The sequence below is a fragment of the Alosa alosa genome, chromosome 11, assembly GCF_017589495.1.
Source record: "Alosa alosa isolate M-15738 ecotype Scorff River chromosome 11, AALO_Geno_1.1, whole genome shotgun sequence".
NCBI lineage: Eukaryota > Metazoa > Chordata > Actinopteri > Clupeiformes > Clupeidae > Alosa > Alosa alosa.
This window is the reverse complement of record NC_063199.1, coordinates 24,461,403-24,489,238: the sequence shown is the minus strand read 5'-3', so window position 1 is coordinate 24,489,238 and position 27,836 is coordinate 24,461,403. Positions and strand designations below refer to the sequence as shown.

Genomic DNA, 27,836 nt, shown 5'->3' with positions numbered 1-27,836 from the left:
CTCTCGGACAGCCCTGTTAAACGACTCAAGACAAGACTCACAAGATCACTCGTGCATGATGATATGGCATCAAACTCTCTCCATCACTTTATCGGGTCTATAACTGATCCTCTGTCCTTGCCATAAAAATCAGAAGGCTGCTTGCTTGATCCCTGAACCATGGCTAATTTACTGGCGCACCGCAGAAAAATGGTCACTCCAGTAGGCTGTTGCTGCTGGAATTTAAGGGAACTTGAGTAAAGGTCCCCGAGAAGTTACTGATAGTGTAATTCAGCTGATCCTGTTGCACGGGATGTTTGAAGTATCTCAGGTTAACCCTCACTGGAAGGGCTCTTTGCCTCAGGACCTGGCAGCTGAGTTGAGAAGACAGGACATGGATGGAGGGCTAGAGATTCAAAAGAGGTCACTGACACATACTCTTGGTGGCCAAAAACGGGTAAGCCTCCTCAGCTACTATATTTTTACATTGCAAGTTGTGTCACCAACGTGTCTTTATATTATATAATGTTATATTTCTCTTTTCCCCAATTCTAACTGAATTTGATTACATAGGCCTACTGTATGTTAAACTGCTGCATTAAGATGTATAAACTAAGATATTGGGACTTTACAGTGAACTGGTAATATCACATCTAAATGTAATTTTTGAAAGCTTCTGTAAATGTGGCATACATATCGGATGTGTATGAGATGCCACTGTGCAACACAGATAGTGTACAATTGGAGTGTCAATATACCCCCCACACACACATCGGGAGCAGTTTGAGGTTCAGTGCTCAAGGATACTTTGACATGATCAGAAGGATGGGCAGGGCTCGAATAGCCCATTGTGAGTTAGCGTGTTTATTCTTGTGCATTTTGGTTTATTTGAAGCATAATGTCTCAACAGCCTTTTCAAAACAGCTTTTGCCTTTTGTTTTGAAATTCAGTCAACTTTTTTTTTTCACAAAGTTCTGTGTGCTGTGACATGTTATATTCCTTTCCTGACTTGAGTATTTCTTACTTGGTTGAGCATAGTTAAGTTCACAGAGCACTGTTCAATCTCTGAGCTCATCCTGTCAACAGCATTAACTGTAGTCGCTGACACTGAATGTTATTGCTTTACAGTAAGCTCTGCTGACCTGCCTGTCTAAAATAAGGGCTGCATTCTGAAAGTGCACCAAACTACATTTTTAATGTAGAGGAACATTTTAAAGTTAAACATTCATGGATCCACCTCCTCTATAACTTCACAAAATAGAGGACCATTGTAAACCATACTCCAGATTTTCAGTTATAGGTTTAATATGGCTGCTATTTCACTTTAAGTTGGTCCACTTCGAATTGGTGAGCATGCCTAGCATGCCGCATGCAGTTCAGAGGTGAAGTTAGTTGCTAGTTGTCTGAAAATGTAGTGTTTTATCACTAAGGACGTGGTAACGATGCCCTCCTAGGCCTACATGTAAGCCCTGTATGTGTTTGCTTATGTTTAGGGCTACATTTAGTTGATTGTCTTTAACAGCAGGTTGATTATTATTTTACAGTAGGCTTTCTGTAAAGCCACAGAGATAAAGATCAAGGCCTGGGTCAAAAATATTATGCAACCTGGAGTCTTGTAGCGTGACCATCAGCCTCCCCGGGAGTCATGCACCACCCTCAGCTAGTGAATGGACTGACAAAGCAAAACATGGCAATTCCATGGAAAATTACGTTTTTTGTAACATCCATAACGCCAATAAAATGTGATGGTATGGTATGATGTGAATGATTACATGAAATATGAGCATTTGCTATTTTTGGCTGAAGAATGTACATGAGAAAAAATTCACAAAAAATGAATGTTATCATTCACATAATACAAAATACATTTCACTGGCGTTATGACCCTTATGGATGTGACAGAAAGTCAATTTTCCATGGAATTGCCCAAATACAGACAGAAATAAGCGTATAACGGTATAGTTGTAAATATGAAATATCCACCAAGCTAATAGAATTACAAGATCATTTAAAAAAGTTCATGATAAGCAGAACCCCAGTTAGGTGAGTTTCACTGTCTGTCACACAAGGAGGATAACTTAATAATATAAAAATCATAGATGTGACAAGATTAACCACTGGGACAGAGATGCGAGCAGCACAATTAATTGCAGCCTTTGCGATTAGCTAATTGCATAATTTGCGATTATTTTGCAATTACGATTTAAAAATCAATCAATTGTGCAGCCCTACTCGTGAGGGGGATTGGTAGTTTAGATTATTGCAGATGTCGTTATTTCAGTTTCAGGAGATTTCTGAGCCAGCAGTCTGAAGTTAGCAGTGTGATGTCTGCCCATTGCATTTGTGTAGCAAACAATGTGACATGTAAACAACTGTTTACCCCATTATAGGGTTGTGTCAGCTGAGGATATTGTTTCTCTGTTTATTAGTGGGGAAGATCAGGGGCTTCTGCACCAGCTGAAGAGAAAGGATTACAGTGACGACATTGTGTGTTTCTGTAATAAACTGTTTATTGAGTTACAGTGCCAGCCATGAGTGCAGTGTCAGGAGTTGAGGCTGGATATGTTTTGTATAAATGATCCATATTTCATCTGCCTCTATTGTGAAACAGGCTTGATGCAGACACATTGTTGGAATAGAAATGTTCAGACTACACTCCCAAAGAGTCAGGACCCGGCCCCATCTCTTGGGCTGCATGTGCTCTGGGACTTGCCTGGAATAAACCGTCTCTTACTGTTCAAGTACACTGTTCTCCACTCTCAAATTCAATTACACATTTGGTTCAGTACTTCAAGAATGATCCACTTCTGGGCTTGGGATCAAAATAGTGCGTCTCCCTCCATATCAACTCTAGGCCTGCACTGCAGTACCCAGGCACCACTGCTGAAACAGTAAGACTATCTGGTGTCTGCTGTCACAGAGGGGCCTCTCATTTTGCATGAGCATATGACACACACACACACACACACACACACACACACACACACACACACACACACACACACACATACACACACACACCAAACACATGCACGTCTCCAAACTCCATACCTATCGTTTAGCCTTTAGAGAATTTAATTTTACCTGATGTACCTAATGTGTTGGTAGCAATCCACAGGCAAGCGGTCGTGCTAGCTTTCTCTGATGTTTTTAGCCTCATACTGCATTGAAATACTTGCAAATTTTGATCTAGACATGAAATAGGTCTACTAAGAATATTAGTCTACTTCAAAAGTTATATTTAGTTTCTGAAATGTTGTCATGGGTGGGGTAGTCCAGGCTAGCACTGCAGCAATCTGATGATCTTACATTGATTTTGTGTTGATGTCTTGTGCATGACTTTATTCCACAATTAGCCTCCTTAAGATTGTTTGAAACTATCTGTGTTGGCATGCTAATTAAAAAGGCATGCAATAAGCGTGATGTAACCATTGTTAAGCCTTTGGTGCTTGTTTCTGTAAACATGCAGGTCAATTTGAGGCACAGAGCTTCTTGTGACCATGTGCAAAAAAGTTTCAAAACCAGCTCATCATCACAAAATGGCAGGTCAGGTGATTAGGTCAGGCCACCAACTAACTCTTAGGAAAATGGACTCAATTTACAAGCTTAAACAGATGCTCTCTGACTGACTCTGATGCCCTCTGAACATGTCGGGGCATGCGGTGGAATTTGGCTGCATTCTTGTTCTAAATCAGAGGCTGAATTCTTCATCTGTGCATTTGATGCGGTGGAATGTGGCAACCTGCACATTGTGTGTTTAATTTAAGTGACTGCAGAGGCCCTTTTATTCAGCTATTTATTAGAGATAGAGAGGAAATGTAATGTCATGGGGTGAATAGACTCACTTTCTCTCTTCTACATTCTCACCATTTATTCCCCATGACTCTCGTGTGATATCTATCCCTCCCCCTCGCTCTCCTCTCTGCCCTACTTCTACACTGACCACGCCAGCAGCATTGAGCAGCCTGCCGCAGACCCATGAATGAACCTACTTCAGTGACGTGATTGAACGCAGGTCAGCCAATCATCTGATGTTGAAAGGGTGTCTGTGCTTCAAGCTGTAATTGCTCCAATAATAAGAGGCTTTTATAGGTGTATTTATGTGTTGTCTGATTGATACATATTCTCATGATTTGGGCTGTAAGACACTTGTAGTGGAAGATAAAGTCTGAAGGCAAAGACTGCATGGGCTGCTAGCTAACCATCTCAATCGTCTGTCACATCCAGTGGGTCTCCTCAAGCCTGAACTGCAGAGTTGTCTGATTCAATCAGTCATCCTGCATCGGCAAATGAGCAAGATGTGGTTATTTGGCCGTGTAATGTTTCACAGCAGCACTGTCTCTCACCCCCTGCTGAGTTTATTTTTAAACTCTTTAAAATAACATTTTCCCATTGCCTAACTTTGTTTTGGTTTTGCAGGTACTAACTGTTATTTTGTGTAGTTGCACATGGTGCTTATGATTTATGATTTTATGATTTTATTTGGATCCCCATTAGCTGATGCAGATACTCTTCCTGGGGTCCTCACACAACATATAACAAACAAGAAACCAACATACAAGACAACAAATATAAAAGCAGGAAAAGAATAGATACTTTTCCTGGGGTCCACACACTACATATAACAAACAAAACATCAACATACAAGACAACAGATATGAAAACAATCAAAAGAAAGACAGGAAAAGAATGAATAACTAAACTTTGTTGTTCAGATGCACACACTTATCGTGACAAAGGACATGCAGTATTCTGTGAGTTTTGCTGGGGGAGATGGTAGATTGTAGGATATGACTGGAAGTGCAGACAGAAAAGCTGTTTTGGCTGGCGGATTCTCTCTTTTTTCCTTCTTTTTTTCTGTCTGGAGGTGAAGTAAGTGCAAGCTTGTTAGTTCATGAAAGGGTGTGAGGGTTCAGCACCGGAGGACCGCTTCGTTTAGGCAGGGTGTAGTCAGAGAGCAAGCCCTTTTTCCTTCCCAGCGTTTCTTTTGCACTGGTGAATAATGAATTAGGCCCCTGTAATGCTCCCCAGAGTAAGGACACATTGTAGGGGAGAACCCCAGAGGATGAATGACTGTTAAATATTTTTTATATATATTAATGGATACAAACCCTCACGTCAACAGTTTACAGCCTGTGGCTTACACTTGGCAATACCCTCTGATTTGGTGACCTGTCATAAGGCTTTTTTTGCCTTTATTGCACTTTTGGGCACTTTGGCAACATTGCTTTCAGAATGTATGAGATTTCAGATGTTTATATATGAGGAAAAGGAGTCTTGCAGGAGTATACTAAAAACTAAAAGCTAGGTAGTAAGCTTATGCTCTTTTGGAGAAGATGGTAATTTGATAATGAGATCATTTTGTGTTCAAGTCATTGTTGGACTGAGTGGTCAACACTTCAGTGTTGGCTGCCCTCCTCTGGATGATGCTGGAAATGATCTGTCTTTTGAACATGAAATTATGGTATGGTGGTCCATACACCCTTTTTGCCATGGTTACCCCTTATGTCAACATCAAGGTGCTTATTGTAATGAGAAGTGATCTGTAAAGGCCACATTATGTGAGGGAAACACTTATCACCCAGCCAGATTTTGTAAATGCACGTGGAAACTGCAGGCATCTCTTTCAGACAGCAGGGGGAGGTGCTGTTGTAGGACACTGGACCTGTCGTGAGACTGAAACATCCTTACGGATACTTATGGATTCGTTTGTTACCCACAGAGTGGGCATATTTACAGGTCATTTACAGGAGTGAAGTTCTTCAATGGAGTGTGATAAAATGAAGCTGCACTCCTACAGACAAGTGGATTGAAATTGAAGTTACAACAAAATTGCATACTTACAATTCCTAATAATAATTATTCTTTTTATTAATTTTATTTAATTACAGTGGCTTTGGTGCTTTTCTCAGATCAGAATGAAAATTCTCATAACTATTAGTTCAACCTCCACAACGTTTAGTCATTTGTGCACATCATAGTAGCAATTTCTCCTTCCTCTGAACAAATTGCAAATGCTTTTGCACATGTATCAGTTGCTTTGTCATGTCAGTCAAAATGAACTATACTTATGGATGCTGAATAGTCGTTCCCAATAAAACTAATAGTCTTCATTTCATTGCTTGAGTCATTACATACAAAATTGGTGAACTAGTTATTAAATTCTGTTACAATGCTGTAGAATTGCAAAGAGCATACAGTAAAAATGTGAAACGTACATATTCAGTGCCTTGTACTGACTCTCCTAACTACAGCAATTTCTAACTTTACTGTAGTTTTCAAATGGCTGTACAAGTACTGCATAGTGTTGTCTTGAACATGTTCAGGTAGTGTCACCGAGTTCTGACCTTTTTTTGCATGGAAAAACACTGAGAGAATAAACTGCCAAACTGCCAAAGCCATTTACTATCTTGTTCATAAACGATGGCGTGAAGACTTCTCATTTTGATGACACTGGCAGTTTCATTGACATAAATACTTGCTTTTGAGGAATGGACTATCCATTTTGAGCAACTGACGTGCTTTTGCAGGTTATCCACTAGGTTTTGCAGTTTGCACTAATTGTTTTGAGAAATGCACTAACTGCTGTGCAAATGTTAATAGTGATGTCAGAAAAGCACCAAAGCGACTGAGAAAAACTGTAATGCTGTAATTGGTGTCAGTCCTGAACCACATATCTGATTCAGCTTGACAACTTAATACATAATACGTACAATAGCTTAATACCAATTTATTTGAGATCTAGCCTCAGCTCTTTAAACATTCTTGACTCTAAATGGTAATTTTTACAGCAGTACATTTGCCATTTAGTTGTAGGGACATTTGTTTAGATATAGATAGATACATAGATAGATATAGATAGATAGATTGATAGATAGATAAATAGATAGATAGATTGATAGATATATAGATAGATACTTTATTCATCCTGAGGATAATTTTAGAGTTTAACCAGCCTAACCAGATCTTGTAAATGCACAGTAACAAATATCACAAACATGTATGGTTGATCAGTGCCTGCAACCAGTTACCATTTGTTACCTTTGCACTATCATTGCTCTGGATGTATTGCGATATCCAGAAATTACTTTCTTTAGCCATGGTCAGGCACCTTTTCCATCTCATTTCTGTCTTTTTGTAATTCACAAAATGAACCATGTCCGGATCATTCGTTATAGACGGAGCATATTCTCTGGGCACTCTGAGTTGGACATGCGTGTGGCAGTAATCCATAACTTTATGTTGACGTCTTAAAGGGTTTGAGTGTTTCCTGCAATTACTTTTAATAATATCACAGAGTCTAGGAAGTTCAGGCCGTCAAAGCCATTGGACTCGGCAACTGAAAAGTCCCTGCTCCAACCCCAAATATGACGTTAATCGGATGACTCGTTTTTACTCTACTGCTGCGAGTGGTAATTGATTTAACATGTGAATAGCGTAAAAGCTAAAGAGTTTTACTGATGTCTAGATGCCTCAAGTAGAAAATAGATCGTAGAAAAGGCCCTTTTCCATTTTTATTGCTACCACTGGCTGCTCCTCACAAGCTCTTTTCTGACTTCTACTGACTTCTATGTGGAAACAAATCTTCCTCTCAAATCTCACAAATGTTTTTATTAATCTGTAACTTAGAAACATTGTGATCATTTCATTAGAACCATTTTACTATCCTAGATAGCAGGATGGTGTCCCCATACCTGCACTCTAACCTTATACAGTTTTAAAGATACCCTTAAAAGATTTACCGTAAATGGTGGCCAACCTTTAATGCAATACAGTATTAATATCTCCAAGAGAGTGTTTTTATGTCGCTATGAAAGAGCTGCTCCTCATATTCTGTAATGAGACAGTGTGCAGCAACCTTAAGCCAAGAGGCCCGTTAGCTTAATCTCTTCTATCGTGTGACCACTTCAGGAGATTTGGGGAACAGAGAAGGGGTTGGGCAGGAGGGAGGTCGGAGTCAGTGTGAGGGTGACTCACGTTGTCCATCTCGTGGGGCCCCTGCCTTCTCCTCACGTGCCCAACCCCCTGTCCTCCATCATCTCTCTATCTATTTATACCGCTCCCCTTTATCAAGAACACCCCCTGACTCTCCTGAGTCCAGTGGCTTAAACTAGTCAAGGAGAGAATGCAGCCATGGTTCGTATGGGCAGTCCAAAGCCCATTACACTTGTCAAAGGGGATATAGAGGAAGATGTATAAAGCATAGTTATGTTAACTTTTCTTGCTTGATGGAAAAAGTCTTGATATTGTGTTAAACACAGCTATAGGCTAATATCAGCAGTTGTATTGGTCGCCCTCCAGAATTGGTTATGACACATCAAAAGCCATTTCCTCAAGTGATTTGTCAACTGAGGGCACCTTATATACTTACAGTATATCTACTTATAAGTATGAGAGCCAGGCTCAGTAGTTATTGAAGAAGAGGATTAATAAACAGGTATTATGTAAAGCATCCTGATAGTACATGTAATGGCGTTACCTAACCGTAGCAGTACCTATCTGGCATCTAATGGAAATTTTAGATGTAGGCTTTCAGAACCTGAAGGTTACACGGGGCTGTGGCCATAACAAATCCTCTCACAGAAAATACTTATGTGAACTAAAGTTTATGAAATATAACTTTATTAAATAGTTCTTCACCAATCGAAAACAGACTAAAAAAACTTCCAGGCTACATATTTGTCATATAGCCACACCCCTCTTCTCTCCTTAACTACTGATAGTAGAGGTTCACCTCATACTGTCAGTTCACCGTGCACACACAAGAAAAAATGGACGGGCTTCACCTCTTAAATTGTAGCGACTTAGCTTGTATATTATGGAGCCCAGAATAGTGTCAAGAATCATGATCCTTTCAGGGCACCTCTAGTCATGAGAGCTGTCACACCATGAAGGCGGTTTGGTTTTCTGAAAAAGTTATCTTTAGCTTCCAGTAGCATTATTAGGGTAATGATGCCTAATCATGGTTTGATCAAGGTAACTGGAACCATATACCGGCAGACTTAAACTGATAAACCTCAGAGTAGGCATGAATGACCTGGTTGGCATCCTAGCACATCCAGTATTACATCAGTACTTTGGGCCGTGTTTGATAGATAGGGGGTGAACGGGCATGCGGTCTGCTCCGCTGTCAGAGCACTTCACCATCATTTCCAAATTTGCTCCCAAAGCCAAGGACTAGGGGTCGGAGCAATTCTTATTTCTCATGTATAGGCTATATTCATGCCATCACATCCAGGCCTTGAAGGGCCCAGTGTGTAGGCCTATAAGATAAGTCATAGTCTCAGGGCGACTGTGGTAGAGAGACACCAGGGCATCCTGCCTTACTGACCTAGTGTGGTGGAGCCAGCCTGCCACCTAAGCCTTTAAAGGGATTGTGCACTGGGCACTCAGCTTGTAAGCTAATAATGGGATTTTTCAGCAGGGGGGGCATAAACACTGGTGCCAAGCCTCCTTCTGCTGTGTGGTTGAGTCCCCCACCCCCCACCCCACCCCACCCCCACTGCCTCCACCAAAAAAGCAGGCTTGTAGTACTGGTTTAGCTTCGTGTACTGTTTGCTGTATGGGGGAGACTGAACTTGACCTCTGTGGTCGGGGACTGAACTTGAAGTTGGAAATCATCAAAGGCAAACACCTCCTCTGATCTGGCTAAAAGTGCGGGAAAAAGACATCATATCCAGCGTCCCTTATTAGGGGTTTTCAGCCTCTTTTTGAGTCTTTGGTGTGGGTGGTATGTTATTTCAGCTGTCCTTGTCTGAAATGGTTGGTTTTTCCAAATAAATATGAAATGTTCATTTTCTATTTGCCCTTTCATTACAATTTACTATAACATTTTTTTTGGAGTTATATCTCATGCTCATTTATTGGTATTGGTAGTTACATGCTATACTGTAGCCCTCATTAGTCTTCAAAATAATGTGGACATTACGTTCTTCTTGTGTTGTCTGCTGACAGATGCCCTCTTCATCACTGGCATCGCTGCCACAGAGCAGACACAAAGCAGAGCGCGGCTCTGACCCTGTGCCAACCAGCACTATGTTCCTGCGTGCCAATCAACCTGCCAGAGGTGCCCTCGGAACATCAGCAGGATGTGGGCAGCGAGCACCGCGATAGTGCTATCTCTGCCACACTGCTGTGGCAACTGGGTCAATTGAACTTCCTCTTGGACCCCCCCTGAGAAATGTGGAGGGTGAAGCTCTGTGATAGACCTCCACCTGCATGCCTGCAAGCTGCTTCCTTAGGGTTATTTACTTGGGCAAAGAATGAATGTGATAGGGATCTGCCTGTTCCCAGCCCCTGTACTGAGTGAAGTAGGATTGCTCATATACAGTACGCTGATCCTAGATCAGTTTCATAACTATGGTTAATGTCGCTAACTTTAAAAAAGACCTGTAACCTTTACAGATGGATTTCAGCCTAGTGTTAACCACCGGTAAAATTGCGGTCACTTGTTTAACCTTAGAACAACTAACCTTAGTGTGATTTTATTATTTTGTTGTAAAAACAGTTGCATTCTAAAGGCAGTATAGCTAAAGATTTGTTATTATTTTTTTGAGCCAAGTAAATCTAACACAATTGCTATATTTTTACTGTAACTTCAGTGTTTTAGCTGGAAAGTGATGATTTTGACAAGAAATGCATCCTTTACCACCTTTCAAAGTGTGTTTGATTAAATATGTGTTATGGGTGCAAAATCATGGTTCGGTGTGTACCTCGGTTTAGTCACGGTGCGGTTATTTTTCGGTACGGTAAGCCTGTAGGTACTGCAAGCCCAAAGTTCATTGACAATATTGCTGATGTGCAACGGTAATAGTGTGTTAAAAAGGTGTCAAATATCCTTTGACGTTAATTGACTAAGCTGACATATGGTCCGTTACTTAATATTTTTGTGTGGGAACTCAAACTTGAAACATGGTCCACACCCAAAAAAGTCTACTGTTGATTACTGTTAAAAGACTGCATTCCGAACATTCAGTACACATCTGATCCTAACATCTTGTATCTAAAAAGTTCGGTACGAATATGTGTACCTGTACACCGCTAGTATGTGTATATGATTCGGGGTAAGTAGTTGGCACGTGGGCAGTGGGCACTTTTTCCGATCCATGTCTGCGGTGGTGGCGTTTCATGTCCAGAGAGCTGGGCGCTGACAGCCAGAGGTGGTAGCTGCCTGTGATTAGGCTGTTAAGTGGAGATTTGCTCAAGTGAAGGCCTCTGGTCTCCATCAAGGCCACATCTGGTGAAGTGGCCGCCCCCTGGAGAACCTATTGCGCTTGCCCCTCGTTAGACACAGGCTTTCACAGCTCGGGGCATGTCCTCCAAGCACGCAGTCGTGTGTGCCAGTGAGTCATGCCTGTGTGCATACGCACGTCTTGTTGAGGTGCCATGATCGCGAAATCTGAACTCACTTGCCCCACTTTGCCCCATGGTAGGTCTGCCAAGGTTGCGTTTACGTATTTTCCCACCCAAGAGGTAGGTGGTTAAGCATTTGATGGGTCAAAATAAGGGAAGTCTCTCTTCAAGCTGAGCCACTGTCATAGGTTCTACTTATAATTCCATGGTCTCACAAACAGGATTGCCGTCTCCTGTTAAGTAGATCGTACACCTTGTAATCAAAGTGGGCAATGTTATTTTGTGGTGTAACTGCATTTGACATAGTAAAAAAAGAGCCGCAAGGGTTATGCCCATGCTACCTGTCGGACATTTAATGTTTGTTGTTCTTGTTGTCCTTAATCCGGTGTCAGTCTTGGCAGCTCTGCGGCATTAAGCTCACCCCTCCCCGGCAACTCTGACCCACTGCTGTCTCGAGCGTTTAAAACTGAACCCAGCAGTTCTGCGCGGCGGCCAGTGCTCGTGGGACACATTGATACAGTGAGCAGTGCAGGTGTCGGATCTGCTGCAGAGAGCTGGCGACCATCTGGAACAGGCTTATCCCCACGTCCAGAGATGGAGTCATGGGGAAATGGGCGATGGCGTGGTGGTCACACCAGGTCAAGGTGGTGAATGTGAACTTGGTAACGGTGGACTTTCTCCCTTTAGCTTTTCAGCCCTTACCCTGCTTATGGAAAGTTCTGGTGTATGACGTGACCAATATATAGCTCTAGAAAGAGTTAAAGGAACTGATGCCAGACCTCCTTTTTTCTTTTTTTCAGTTCTTTTTTCCAGTTCTAGTGAAAGATGTTGTAGGTATCAGCTGTGGTCTAAATCTGAATGAGGGAGGAGCAGGGAAAAGTACTTATTTGCTGTTTCTTTTCCAGATGTTATTTACAGCAATCACGGAACTGCTCCAAAGTATTCCATATTTCAGTTGAATTATTCTATCTAAAGTCATGATGTCTTTTTAATTATTTTGCATTTAGATATCAAAATTAATAAATAAATAAAAAACAACAAAACATACAAATACAAATCTTAATACAACTTAATACAACAAATACAACAATACAACAATGATACAACATAAGTGGTTCCCATACTACAAAATTCAATGAAGTCATGGAAATGCATTTGAAATATCCCCCTGAATCAAGCCTGCCGTTACATTCAGATCCCTTGACCTATTCATATGAGACCTCTTATGTGTTTCTGTTTTTAATCCACGGCAAATGACATTGGACGTCAAGGATTAGGCCATTAGATCACATGTATTAAATGTGCCTCGGTGTAGAAATAGCTCAGACTATCACCTTTCTCTGACCCGTGGTGGACAAAGACCAGGCATGTCAGGACCATTCACTGAGTGCAGTCACTGATAATGACTGCAGTTGACCTCCAAAAGCTCATTAGATTATGTGAACCAAGCAAACCATATGGATGTCACTTAGCTCATGTCATCCTGGATTCACTTCATATTGTGTTGGGCTGCAACTCCTCAGTTAGGGAGGTGCATAGTGGTAGTAAAAACAATATCTCAGTAGCTCTGGAGAAACTGAAAAAAAAAGGATCACAAAGGATCAAGATTGTGGAGGTTAAAGCTATATCTTCTTAAGGGTTAAAAAGTCTGAGATCTCGAAATCTGTGTCTAATTGCATTCCGGTAATTGTTCCAGAGACTTGTATGCTGCTGCCTCACTTAAAATGTAATGTCTCCAAATGCTTTATAGTACTAATGTTATATACTGTATATAGAATGGACTATACATGTTAGTCCCTACTGGCCTGATTCCTGGAATGATGCTGACACACACACACACACACACACACACACACACAGATCAGCTCAACCAACCATCCAGTCTTTGTATGATACAGGGAATGTTGCCAATTAGTGCAGCACACTTGACCGCTGTTAGATGATGGTCCCAGACTTCTTCATATGGTAGCTTTGTTTCCCCTAGAGAGAGAGAGAGAGAGAGAGAGAGAGAGAGAGAGAGAGAGAGAGAGAGAGAGAGAGAGAGAGAGAGCTCTGGGTGTGTTGGATGGAAAGTGTTAATCTGCCCTGATGGGAGTGCTCACTGGTGCAGACCCACTGAATGCCAGGATTTCCCTACTACGTCTGATTAGGCCATCTACCCATCTTTAGCCCAGTCTTTAGATCCACCTCCCCCTTACACTCACTCACTCACTCACACACTCACACACACACTTGAAAAGAAGCATCTGCCATTCACGGCTCATGTCTTTCTAATCTAGTCGCTCCTGCAGTCTGTGCCCGTCAGGTCAGAGGCACGCTGCCTTCATACTCCTTTTGTTTTTGTTTTGTTTTGTTTTTGTTTTTCTTTGTTCCTTTTCTATCTGTTGCTCCTGGATCCCGTCGTGGAGTTGGAGTCCCTGCTTGTCGCTAAACAGTTGGACGTGTGTGTGTGTGTGTGTGTGTGTGTGTGTGTGTGTGTGTGTGTGTGTGTGTGTGTGTGTGTGTGTGTGTGGATCGGAGTCCCTGCTTGTTGCTACATAGTGGTGTGTGTGTGTGTGTGTGTGTGTGTGTGTGTGTGTGTGTGTGGATCAGTCAGAGGGGGCAGGTAGGAGGGAGGAACTAGCCCCTGTCCTGTTCTGTCCTGGGTGAGTGAACAAGCATCTTTTGGAGGAGAGGAGGACAACATAAAGGAGTCTTTTGAGGAAGAGGAAGACAACATAAAGGAGTCTTTTGAAGAAGAGAAAAACAACATAAAGGAGTCTTTTGAGGAGAGGAGGACAACAATAAGGAGTCTTTTGGACACTTTTCATGGGAAAGGACTCTCCTGAAGCCACTTCGGCGTATTTTGGATTTGGGTGTGTGTAGTGGTAGTAGTATTGTGTTTGCTCCTTAGAGTGGAGCTCTGTGTGTGTGTGTGAGTGTGAGTGTGAGTGTGTGTGTGTGTGTATGTGTGTGTGTGTGTGTGTGTGTGTGTGTGTGTGTGAGTATACAAGTTTAAGAGCATGTGCTCTCATGTTGGTTTGCTGCAGCTGTTGAGCCGGTTCAGCCAGTGGTTGTGGTCGTTCTGATTCTGCTTTTGAAAGCTGGGTTAGAGTAGTGTGAGTGCCTGTGTGTGTGAGAGTAGACTTGTGTCTTAGTGTGTGTGTGTGTGTGTGTGTGTGGTTTTGGAGACGCGCTTGGAAAGCGCAGACTAGGGAAGATGCCTGCCATTCTGGTCGCCTCGAAGATGAAGTCGGAACTGCCCAAGCCAGTGCACAATGCCCTTCCCATTCCTCAGCACCCGTCCAAGACGGGCACGCTACCCGCCGCCGGCAAGCTGAAGGCTACTCTGGGCAGCCAGAGTGCCCACAGGACCCTCCAGCGGAACCAGAGCCTTGGCACGGCCACCACAGGCACCCCAGCGAAGAAGACCCCCGCATCCAAAGGCAGCTCCACGGACCCTCAGGTCAGAACATGCCCTTAGCCCTCTCCAGATAAGTATCTCTCATTGCACTGCTCAAAGCATCTCTTGACTGTTTGCATTTCTGTATGCAGGCTTTTGCCGCTTTTCTCATTATTTGGCTTCGTTTTATGATGGTTTGCTCCTCGCCATCTTATGATGGTCGTTATTGTACATAGTGCCCTCATTCTGTCATTGCAACTGATTGAGTTATTGGTAGCTACTCCTGAGCTTCTTTGATATTCATGCCACATTTTAAATGCTGTGCCTGATGGCCTTTTGCATGCTTGTTCATCAGCAAAGCTCTGATGTCTGTGTTTCTGAGGTTTAGTGAATTCCATTTAGTGAATTGAATAAAAAATATATCAGTACAATGATATATCAGCTACTGAGTGCATATGTGGTTGATATTCTGAAATAGCCAGTCTGCAGTAGCTAGTGGATTAAAAGTGTATTGGTGAGTAGTCTAAAGGAAGTGCATTTGCACTAGTCAGTGGAATGTACACCTGCTGTGGTTTGTTAAGTGGTTTTTGCACAGGTGTGATTTCACCTTTTTGCCCTTAACCTGTAGCACAGCTGTGGAACAGTTGAGATGCTGGCTGCTCTCTGTGACTCGAGCCATTACAGACCATGTCCACAAGGCCAAAGTGCTACGTGCTACGTGACCACAGATGCTAGGCATTTATAATTTACACAGCCACCGGTGCGTCCCTCAGCTGTGTCGGGAGTTAGGCAACCCCCTGCGGCATCGATGACGGTGTGTGTGTGTGTGTGTGAGTGGAGGGAGCCAATGGCGGTGGCTCCTTTTCCCCGCAGGTCCAGCTAAGGCCCCTGGCAGCCAATGGCTGTGGCTTCTTTCCTCTTTAAGTCCAGCGGAGGCCCCTGGGAGCCGAGGGGGGTGGGGGGAGGGGGAGGCCACAGGGGCCACTGTAGCATGCGTCGGGGTGGATGAAAGGCAGTCTGCCGGCCTTGTCATTAGCGCGCGGTGGCCGGTGGTTTTTCTGCAGGGCTGTAGTTTGACGCTGGTCTACCGCACCGCACGCATGGCTCCAGGGCCCATGTGCACCCGCGTTCTCTCCCCCCGACCGGCCCCGGGCCCCTCCAAGCTCCGGGAGGGAAGACACGAGGCACTAATGTAAAATAATATTGTTATAGCGGAAAGAAAATTGTCCACCCTTTTTAAAAAATAAAAAGTCCAGCTCAGTTTCCTGGCATGGTAGACTGGAAAAGACGTGCTTGAGAGCGAGAAAGGTCCTTGTGGTGTTTTGCTGTTGCCTTTGCAGAGGTTTGGATTGGTTCACTGGTGCCTAAAGCAGTCTCTAATTGATATCTTTACGATGTAATGTTGACAGGTCAAGTTAATGTACCTTAACAATAAAAACGTCAATTTCTTATGGACCTCTATTAAATCTGAGCTGTAGACTAGTCATTCTTACAGAACTGGGTAGGCAAGATTGCACTTGAAACATCAAGATGCACGTAGATGAGTGGAAAAATAAGCTAATAAAAAAGATTGAACTGCTGGTGTAAGAGATTTCACTCTCATTTTCAGAGAGGTCCCATCACCCATCTGCCCTGAGCTTTTATTTTGACGGAAAACTGTGCAGCTAATGACTTGAGTGTACTGGGCTGACCATCGCCACCCTTAACCGCTCTGGTCTCAAGTACACAGAGTGTACTGGGCTGACCACTGGGCTGACCATCGCCACCCTTAACCGCTCAGTTCAGCCATGCAGAACAGATTCATTTAAGTATAAGTATATAAGTATATATATGCTTTTGATCCCGTGAGGGAAATTTGGTCTCTGCATTTATCCCAATCCGTGAATTAGTAAAACACACACAGCACACAGTGTACACACAGTGAGGTGAAGCACACACTAATCCCGGCGCAGTGAGCTGCCTGCATCAACAGCGGCGCTCGGGGAGCAGTGAGGGGTTAGGTGCCTTGCTCAAGGGCACTTCAGCCGCGCCTACTGGTCGGGGTTCGAACCGGCAATCCTCCGGTCCGAAGTGCTAACCAGTAGGCCACGGACGCCCCCTATTTGATCCTATAATGCAAATATATGTGTGTGTGTGTGTGTGTGTGTGTGTGTGTGTGTGTGTGTGTGTGTGTGTGTGTGTGTGTGTGTGTGTGTGTGTGCACGTTTGTGCATGAGTGTGTGTGTGTGTGTTTGTGTTCATTTGTGTGTTTGCTTGTGAGTGTGTGTGTGTGTGTTTGTTTGTTTGTGTGTGTGTGTGTTTGTGTGTGAGTGTGTGTGTGTCTCTGTTTGTTTGTTTGTGTGTGAGTGTGTGTGTGTGTATGTCTGTGTTTGTGACTCATGGCCCATGGGAATCGTCCCCTGAGGTCCCACCACCTGCTCTGAGCAGGTTTTAGCAGGGGATTTATCTGGGCTCATAGAATGTGGTGGGACCACTTCAACTTCACTCTCCATAACATGTGCACACACACACACACACACACACACAAACAAAAATGCATAAAGATGCAGCTGCCCGCCTTGCAGCACTTTGAGTCGTGGCCAAGTGCCACCACCTCCCTCACCGCAGGCCTAAGTAAAAACTGCCCACAGCAGCAAGCAGCTCATGATGATTATTGCAAACACATGCCCGCCCGCCTGCCTGCTTTGCCCGCTCGGCAGCTAAGAGGAGCCCGTGCCGCGGGCAAAGGGAAGGAGCGGTGCTTCCCCGTCTGCTGTCTGCTGCTGCTGGGAGCCTGTGGGTAGAGCAAGCCCCTGAGCATCCCTGGATCTCCCAGGCCAGAGGCACCAGGCACGTCACTGAAGCGATCCGCGCGGAGCGTAGGAATAGTTTTAGAAGACTGGTCTAATTAGTTTGAATGTATGCGCCACTACCCCGTCAGGTGAATAGCCAGTCCCATTGATTGATCGCTAATTGTTGCAGCATGCGCTCTGCGAATGAAACGCTTCAGTTGCGTGCCTGGTGTAGCCTGCCTGTCAGAGTGCCTGGTCTTGATGACCGAGCACTGCAACTGAGTCTGGATGAATGGGACATGAAACACGGTTGTGGTGTTATGGATCTTGTATTTAGCAGATGCATTTGTCCAGAGCGACTTACAGAATATGAACTTTACAATAGTTAAAAATAAGCAGTTTTTAAAAGTTGGTAAGCCAACATTAAGCAAAATAGTAATAATAACAAAAATGTCAATACTACAGTATATCAAGTATCAATGTTGAAAATAAACAAATAGCAAAAGAAAATATTTAATATACAGTGAAGCTGCTGATTTTTATTTGTAAATGCAGAGATAGAAATACTGACAAGAGAGTGTACTGGCAGTGCTTGGAGAAAGGATCAGGGAAGATGGAAAGTGGTCAGCGACTGGGGATGACGGTGGCCGTTTCACCTCCACTCTTAACATGAGTACCATCACTGATCTCTGACCGACTGGCACACATTAGCTATAGGGGATTTTGGACTCTCACACACACACACTCTGCTGCCACCATGTGGTAGTGATGAATGCAAGCACAGTCATAAATGTCATAAATCTTAAGATTCATTCAATGGGATGGTTCAGTCCACTATGAAGGATTAAATATGTGTCCTAAATTGAATTCTCATTGTTTGTTGAGCCATCTATCCAACATTGCACTCTTTTCTTAATCCAGAAGCTATACAAAAATACAACTTGGTTTTCACTGTCAGCCAGATGTGTTGGCAAATAGTTGACACTTAATCTGTCAATATTTACAGAGATTAACTAAATGTATGATGTAAAATTCTTTGCCCCCTCTGTGAGATACTGCAGATGGTGAGATTGTAGTCCCCCCTCTCCCACACACAAAAACACACACACACACACACACACACACACACACACACACACACACACACACACACAACCCTTCACAGCATCCTCATGCCCTCCTTGCAGCCACTGGACATTTAGTTTTAATGTTAGAGCAGCAGGCCACCTCATGCAGAACACAGCGCCACTACAAGGGCACTAGGGCATCTTTTTATAGGATTTACTTTTTGGTTTGACGAAATGTCCAATATACACATGTGTGTCTCAGCATCCATCCATCCTCATACAGTATATGCTGTGCGTTGAGAGGAATTCAAGTAACTTCTGTCACTTCTGTTGACGTTCAAACAAAACAGAGAGCTAGCTCGCTACTCCCTCCCCCTCCCTCCCGTGCAACTGAAACTCTTCTAAACGCGCATCTCATCGGTGATTGGCTGGAACAGTTTGTTATGTTTTTATGGTCCAGGCTGGACTAATTTTTTGTTGCCTTCTTTGAGCCTGGGCTATCCACAGAGAGTGTGTTTTTTTTACAGTGTATTCAGGGCACAGGCAGCTAGCGGATGGTGATGTGATGTTTGCTGCATGTGACAAAAAATGTTTTAGTTTAGAAACCGCTTAACATCGCTTAGAGAACCTTTAATTAGATGCCTTGTTGAAAACAATGGAGCCTACCTCCAGTAGAAGGGCTGACATGGAGGCTTACACTCTCAGGGATGCTGCGGCATTCACTCCCTTCCTCCCTTCTAGGTTTGTGTGAGGTTGGATTTCCTGTAGTGTGAAGGACCCTTTCTGAGGTGGCGGTAGCATAGTGGCTAAGGAGCTGGGCTAGCGTGTAGTAGCCTGAAAAGTTGTGGGTTCAATACCCGGCTTCCACCGTTGTGCCCTTGACCAAGGCACTTAACCCCAAAGGCACTTAATGTAATATAATTGAAATATGTAAGTCACTTTGGATAAAAAGCATCTGCTAAATGAATAAATGTGAAGGTACAGACACACACACACATGGCAGTGTGTGTGTGTGTCCTCCTCCTCCTCACCTGAGTCTCTGACCACTCTGCCCAGTAACTGCTCGCTCCCTGCCTGCCAGGGCAGAAGGAGATGCCAGAACGAAAGGGGCCAATTACCCACAGTGACCTCTGGATTACTACTTCAGTCAGATTTACGCTGGAGTGCTCGTGGAGGGATGAAGTGTGTTTCTATCTTAATCTGTGGTGATGTCATGCGGCGTGTCCCATTCAGGGGGCCTCTGCGGCTCGCTGTGGCTCGCTGTGGCTCCCTCTCTCCCTCTCTCTCTTTTTCTCTCTCTTTCTCTCTCTCTCTCTCTCTCTCTCTCTCTCTCTCTTTTCTCTCTCTCTCTTTCTCTCTCTCTGTCTCTCTCTCTCTCTCTTACTCTTAATGCCACGCCGAACCTCACTCGTGCTCAGTGGCCCGAATTTGAACGAGAGGAAAGGGGAGATGGCAGCTCCTGGAAAAGCAAGTTCTATTTTGCACTTTACCAGTCTGACATCATTCTTGCCTTGTCTTCACTTCTCTGTGTGTGTGTGTGTGTGTGTGTGTGTGTGTGTGTGTGTGTGTGTGTGTGTGTGTGTGTGCATGTGTCCGTGTGTGTGTGTGTGTGTGTGTGTGTGTGTGTGTGTGTCTGTGCATGTGCATGTTTGGTTAAACGGGGTTGCCTGTGTGTGAATGAATGTGTGGTGCACGTGTATGTTTGTGTTTGTGTGTGTGTGTGTGTGTGTGTGTGTGTGTGTGTGTGTGTGTGTCAAGACGTGGGGAGCTCTGCTGTGGAGTGTGCCTGAGTTGACTGCAGGGTCTCTTGTCTGGTCTGTTTGAAACAGATTTACACAGACTGGGCGAACCACTACTTGGCTAAATCGGGCCACCAGCGCCTCATAAAGGACCTACAGCAGGATGTGGCAGACGGAGTACTGCTGGCTGAGATCATCCAGGTCGTGGGTAAGAGACCTCACACTGCTCCAATCTTAATGGATTTTATGGCACTATTTGACATTTTCTTTCGCAGACAAGGAAGTTAGTATTTATACACATCACTTTATTTGAACATTGAAGTATGCAGCTACACTTTGAAGTTGTTAGAGTAACTCTGAATGTGCTCCTTTTTTGGTGGGCAGCTTTTTAGTTCTTTGAATGGATTGTAGTTGCTTTTCCCAATCCAATGCTGGGCAACTGATGTTGTTTACTGTAATGAAAGGATCAAAATGTTAGTGAGGATGGTGATGAGATCAGTATAATCAGTAATACTGAAAACAGTTTCTCTGTAAATGGCTGAATAACATCAAACAGAACATGAGTCATCATATACACAACCTACTGAAGAAATCCTGTTCTTCTTCTCTGCCTTTCAATCTCTCCTAGCAAATGAGAAGATTCAAGACATCAATGGATATCCGCAGAGTCGCTCTCAAATGGTAGGTCATTCATCAGACTCCCAGTGGAATCATTAACATAATGATAGGTATCAAAGACGGGATGACATGCAACTTCTGGTCAGAGTATTGTCCTCTCTAAGGTCCTCTATGCTCACCTTCGACCTTGCTTGATACTGTATCGTATTGACAGCTGTTATTTGCCCTGCCAAATCACTGTATGCTTCACGGAGCTCTGTTTTATTTACAGTTAGTGCTTTGAACACAGTGGGCATGCAATCAGGATGTTTTTTAATGGTATGGCACCCCACGGAGTGCCATCTGCCTCCCCATGACCCCCTCCCTCTGCGTTGGGTCACTTACACAGCTGAGTGAGAGTCAGAGCTCTAGATTAATGTACTGTGCCTATCGATACTATCTTTTTTTCTCCAAAAGAAAAGAAGGAAAATTGAGATGATCACTTTCCCTAACACCCCCCCCCCTCAGACAATTAATTGATAATGAATTGATAAATTAACAGAGAATTGGCTGTTGCTTTCCTCAGCCCTGTGTTATCTTCATGTTATGTAGCTGTGTCTCCGTCTTCTCCTCAGATTGGAAACATTGAGGCTTGTCTGGGTTTTCTGGATGACAAAGGGGTGAACATTAAGGGGCTGTGTGCAGAAGGTAGGTGTTGGGACAGGCATGTCTGCAGAGTTTGAAACTTGTCCTTAACGTCTTCTAATAAGTCAGTAAAGTTAGGCACTGAAGGGCATTATTATAATGTTTGGACCAACATCTGAGATATCGTCCTAGTTCCGTCTGTGCTTATGCTCAACTGTAATTTATAGCTGTAATGTTTATAGCTGTATGTTCATCTCCCTAAAATGTTCATCTCCCTATTGGCCTGTTTGTTCTGCAGAGATCCGTAATGGGAATCTGAAGGCCATCCTCGGTCTGTTCTTTAGCTTGTCGCGCTATAAGCAGCAGCAGAACCAGACTCCAAAGCCCACCGCTCAGACCCAGCGGCCTCACAGCCCTGCCCAGCCGCCTCTCGCCAATGCTGGGCAGACTCCGCAGGGGAGCCCCTGCCCCGTCCACAGCCACCAGGGCTCCGCCAGCCCTGCTCTGAAAGCTCACACAGACATGACATCCAGGTGCCACCTTGTCTTATGTTCACCATTGTGCTTATTGTAGTGGAGGGAATACAGACGAAGCATTTACATTTACATATAGCCGAAGCAAATTTCATTAAATTTAAATGTAAATGTAAATTACATTTACATTTCATTAGCTGAAGCAAATTTATCCATAAGATAAAGGAAAAGTTTCTAAAAGTGTTCAAGAACGCTAGCCTGGCGTAGCCAGACTCAAAATCTTATCAGAAGTTGAGCCTGGTAACACACCATTTACATTTGATTATGGGGTGTATTTATACATAGCCTGGAAGTCAGCCTGAATTTACCCAACCCACAAAATTTGAGGATGTCAAAGGCCTTAATCTCTGTTAAGATCTTATCATCCTTTTGAAGTTATTGTGCTGTTAATATCTTATATAACAGACAATAAAGTCTAAACATCTCACTCTTTTGTGGGCGGGGTAAATTCGGGCTGCTTTCCAGGCTACAAGATCGCTCTTGTGTACCTTTTCAAACTTTCAAACAATGATATTTTTATGTCCAGTGACTTAGCAGACTTTATTCATGGGCCTGTCAGGGGTTTGTCTGATGTTGTGAAGGGTTGAGCAATAGAAGTGTTACTATGAAAATTATGCGCTGTATGTTAGAGTAAATCTATGTGCTGTATGTTAGAGTAAATCTATGCGCTGTATGTTAGAGTGAAGTGTGCACTTAAGACTTCCACGGCGAGCCTCTTCATCCCTGTAATTCTCCTGTCTCTTTCCTCTGCCTCTGCCCTTGTGTTTCTATTTCAGGCCACAGCATGTCTTCTCCACTAGCTCTGAATGTTGAACTCTGTCACCCATAGCCTAACTTTTCTTCAAACCAAATCTCAAGTGTGCATGTTGCTGTGTTACCTGCACTCTTTGTTGTCTGTCTCTGTCGTCTCATTCCTGTTTTCCTCTCTCTCTCTCTCTCTCTCTCTCACTCTCTGTCTCTGTCTCTCTCTCTCTCTCTGTTGTTCTTTTTCTCCTTCAGTCGTTCATCCAAGGATTCCACTCAGACTAAGAGGCCCAAGCTCTCTGTTGCTCAGAGAAAGACCTCTAGGTCAGCCCTTTCATCTCTTCTGTCCATTCTCTTTTCTTTCCTCCCCAGTGACCTCAAAGTACCCCTTCATGTGTGTGTGTGTGTGCTTCTCCATTGTTGTCAGGCTCATTGCAATGACCCCAATGCTGTACTGCCCCCTGCTGGCCTAATAGAGCTACTGAAGGCCACCCAACCATTTACATGCTTGTAGCTGCAGGTATACATACAGTGCCTAGGTTTAAAAGTCAATCATAATACAGGGCCTGCCAGAGGATCATATGAGTGTGGTTTGTTTACTCAGTTGGAACCTGTTGCAGTCACAGCCCAGATACAGCATAGATTCCAGTAGATAGGTGAAGAGATGAATAGGGGATTGGGGTCACATAAGGATTCAGAAAGATCGCTACCTTAGAATAATAAGGTTCTATCTGCGTTTTGAGTAGTTCTGAGATATTGAGCTTCAAAGTTTTTAGAATTCCATAGAGTTACATGGTAAATGGAACAAGTTCTTTTTGATATAAAGTCCAAAGATATACACAACTTTAAGAAACACCTCATCTGAACTTAAGAAACTTTCAAAGAATAAAAATATGTAAATAACTCCATTTTGACAAAAATGTCAGATAGAACCTTATTATTCTAAGGTAGCGAGATGAAGATGAAGGCTGATTTCTCTTGCTCTCTCACCCTGTCTCTTCTCCCTGCGTCCTGTGCCGACCCCCTCACTGCAGGCTGCCTGGGCTATCAGCGCGCGCTGGAGAGGGGAAGCTGCGTGGAGCCAGTGGAGTGGGCAGCCGACGCAGCCAGAGCTTCAATCACTGTGACAAGGCCAGGCCCCCCCTCAGCACCCACACCCCCACCAGCAGCCATGACAGAGGTGAGGGGGTCTAACTGTCTAACTTCACAACACTGGAGTACCAACTTAAAGGAGCACGCCAACTTTTTGGGAAATTAGCTCATTAGCCGTCTACCCCAGAGTTAGATAAGAGGACACACACTCTTCTCTTCTCTGTACATACAATAACCCAACCTTACACTATTAGCCTAGCTTAGCATAATTCACTGATGGTGGTTTACACCAGGTAGCCCATAGCTCCCTTTTGGCTATAAGCTAACTATAGGCTAACTGGTGTAACCCACTGACAAAGTTGGCGTGTTCCGGTAACTCACATGAGTACATGTGTGATCGGTGTGCGGTTGATGCTGAACCGCATACACATCTGTATGCATAGCATGGCTCAAATCAAGTTAAAAAAGGCACAGACAGGCGTGTGTGTGAATAGTGTGTGTGTGTGTTATATGTGTGTGCGTGTGTGTGTTATGTGTGTGAGTGTGTGTTACATGTATGTGTGTGTGTGTCTGTGTGTGTGCCCATGCTGATGTGTGAGTCTGCACCTCGGTGTGGATGTATGATCCATAAGCAGCAGAGGAGCGCAGAGGGCAGTCATGTTTGTGGCCGCAGGGCCAGCTGTCCAGTGTCCACGCTGTGAGCGGGCGAGTCATCGGGACCGACTGGACCAACAGAGGTGCTATGACAAGCATGTGACCAGAGGCGTTCCACCAGGGATCGGCGCAGCTCGCACTTCCTAAGCACTGGATCGTTAACTCTTGTTAAGAGTAATGTTATGACCGTGGCAGGTTGCATGGAGGCCTGATTGTGACCCGGCAGATGTCTCGTCTTCATCGTAACCTTGTTAAAATTCTCTCGAATTACAAGATCTGTGCGGCATGTGTTTGGAGCGGCCTCTTCCAGCATTTATTATGAGGTATGAAATCATGCAGTGGTTTATCGACAGGAACTTTGAAGACTCATATTCTTATATTTATTCTTATAAGACTTACAGTATATTCTTGCAAAGAGGTTTGGGGGGGGGGAATCTTTTTTTTTTTGGAATGTCAGAGAGGAAGTTAAGGTCTACATTATAGGATTAGTCCGTCCATGCGCTGATTTGTAGTTTGCTGGTAAGCTCCCAGTGTCTGTAGTGGATAAACCTTTACGTTTGATGGAATGTTATCGTTGGATTCAGTAAAACTAGCTCGTGCTTACAGATTCGTTACCAATAGACCTGTTTGTTTGGACCAGCACTGCTTATTATGTTGTACAGCTAGAATTTGTCATTCTGTTGGCAAAACAAAAGCTTCATTATGGCCTTGTGTGTGTCTCCCCGATTTGACACGCTATAATTGTAATGTGATTGCGATGTACTTCTCCAGACGTTGTTTATGATTCTGATGTGGTGGTGAAGGATGCTGGTCAGGGCTGAATGGGATTCTGCATTTCACTCAGGCTTTTCCAAAACCTCTGAAGGAATTTGTTGAGATTTGCTTTGGTTAGGCTCGAGAAACATCAGTTGTACATAGTTTATTATCCCTCTTGGACATCAGTGTGTGTGTGTGTGTGTGTGTGTGTGTGTGTGTGTGTGTGTGTGTGTGTGTGTGTGTGTGTGTGTGTGTGAATGCATGTTTGTGTGTATGTGTGCCTGTACGAGTATGCGTGTGTGTGTGTGTGTGTGTGTGTGTGTGTGTGTGTGTGTGTGTGTGTGTGTGTGTGTGTGTGTGAATGTGTGTGTCTGTGTGTGGATATGTGCGTCTGTATGAGAGAGAGAGCCAGACAGATAGATAAGGTGCAGTTAGGGTTAACTGGTAGCCCCTGTCTGCTGGTTGCGGTATGCTGTGTGACGAGGCATTGATTTAGCTCTAATTAGTGTACTTGTGGTAGTGAGGGAGAGAGAGGGGGATGCCGAGACAGAGGGAGAGAAAGAGAGAAAGAGATGACAAGAGAGAGATGGAGGGAAAAAGAGGGAAGAGTAGCGAAAGGGAGAAATAATGAGGGAGCTTTTGTGAGTTAAATAGTTTGGAACAAGAAAGAGAGTTAGCAAGGTTATTGAGTGTGTATTTGCCTGTGTGTGAAAGGGAGCAAGAGAAACGGATGGGAGGACAGAAAACAAGAGAATTCTCAGCTGCTGACGGCCATTGTAGGACATGGAACCTTGTAACCTACAAGAATGGATCTAACTTGAATTTGTAGAAGCGCCTCTTTGTGATTTTTCCCTCACATTGGGTGAGTATGTGTTCTGCAAATCAAACTTGTGCTGTAGACTGGGCAGTGATTATTGGCACTTTTTTGACCTAATTAGACACACATAGAGTGCACCCGGGTACCAGCAGAGTGATTGGCACGGGAGGGGTTGCCATCGATCTTCCGTGCCCACCAGCTCGGGCTGTGGGATTTTCCTGGGCACTGCGGGCGCGAGGCGGAGAGAGGGCAGGGGTCAGATCCTGCAGCTGGAGGATTTGCAGCGTAGGTGACGATGGGCTAGATGGCTGCGTGGTTGCATCTGATCTCAACCTCAGGTGTGTCTGTGCACTGCTTCTCTCTTTGCTTGTTTGCTGTCATCTTGTCACTGTGCTTTGATCACCCCACGTTATGCAGGTTATTCTTTAGCTGCTTTAGGGTAGATGTTTTCACATCAACATTTGATTCACAGGAAGTTAGTTTGTGACTGAGTAAATCACAGCACATTGAAAATAATGTGAACTCACTGTAGCATTATACACTCTCCTTTGAACAAGTTATAGTGTTGTGTCTTAAAGTGACAATAGCTGTAGACTGGTGCACTTATGGCTATAAGACTGAAGAGTGTAGACTAGTTATGGTTATGGTTATAGTTATGGTAATGGTTATGGGATTTGGCAGACGCTTTTGCTGTAGACCGGTGCACTTATGGCTGTATAAGACTGAAGAGTGTAGACTAGTTATGGTTATGGTTATGGTTATGATTGGTTATGGTTATGGGATTTGGCAGAAGCTTTGGTATAGTTGCTGGATACTGTGTTAACATAGACTACTTAGCTTCCCCTCTCTGCTGCTAAGCTATGCACGGCTGCTCTGCCTCGCCACAGCCATTTTTATTTGTGTTTATTCATGTGAGGTTGACTTCTATACATTTCAGCAGCGGGGCAAGAACAACAGGGGGAACTGAACTGTCCATCTCACTTAAACACGCACAAAGGAGACACGTTTTCTGTCCTTCTTTCAGCGCGGTGTCGTTAGATCTCAGAGGGAGCGATTCAGAGTCGTCCCCAGCGCCAGTCATCTGATTCATACATTCTGATGGACCACTTGGAGGTGTTTGTTGTACAGATGACCAGTGTGTTTGTATTTACATAAACACTGTTATCTATTTACCACACTGAGGTGTTTGTTGTACAGATGTCCAGTGTGTATGTGTTTACATAAATACTGTCGTCTGGTTCAGCCCTTTGTTTAGCTTTTACTGAATAAACTTGAGGTCATTTTTCTCAAGTAAAAGAACACTTGTTTAAACAGAAACTGTTATACTGTCTACCAGGTATAAGAATAGTCCCGATGATATATTTAACTGTAGGCCTACATTGCTGAAAGTTCTATTCAGATTAATTTCATGGACTGATAAAAGCTATTTGTAGCACATGCGACAAAGAGCTCTGCTTGTTGCAGTGTAGTGATGAGATCTTGCAAATCCACATTGGAATCCTTTGATTTATGTGTCACACACTGTATATTGATCATGCGAACTACAGCCAAACACATTTTGAACTCCCACCCTTCAGTCTGAGTGTGAGCCATGTGTATGTTGGTGGCAGAAGCTGTTTCTGAGGCCCCATGGTGCGGTGGATGTTGACCGCTCTCCGTGGCCTAGTGTGTGTGTTCGCTCCAGCCTCGTTTGTCTACTCCAGTCTCC

At 43.9% G+C, this 27,836-nt stretch overlaps 1 protein-coding gene across 2 annotated transcripts in view; it reads left to right on the top strand.

Annotated features, from left to right (window-relative positions):
* Positions 1–14,255: 14,255 nt before the first annotated feature.
* nav2b (neuron navigator 2b) overlaps positions 14,256–27,836 on the top strand; it is a gene marked incomplete in the record, with an annotated part of 76,383 nt that continues 62,802 nt past the window's right edge. For both annotated transcript variants that reach the window (XM_048256791.1, XM_048256790.1), the window contains 7 exon segments: positions 14,256–14,776; positions 20,381–20,498; positions 20,919–20,971; positions 21,523–21,595; positions 21,831–22,065; positions 23,065–23,133; positions 23,844–23,989. In XM_048256791.1, coding sequence (XP_048112748.1) covers positions 14,531–14,776; positions 20,381–20,498; positions 20,919–20,971; positions 21,523–21,595; positions 21,831–22,065; positions 23,065–23,133; positions 23,844–23,989 — 940 coding nt within the window.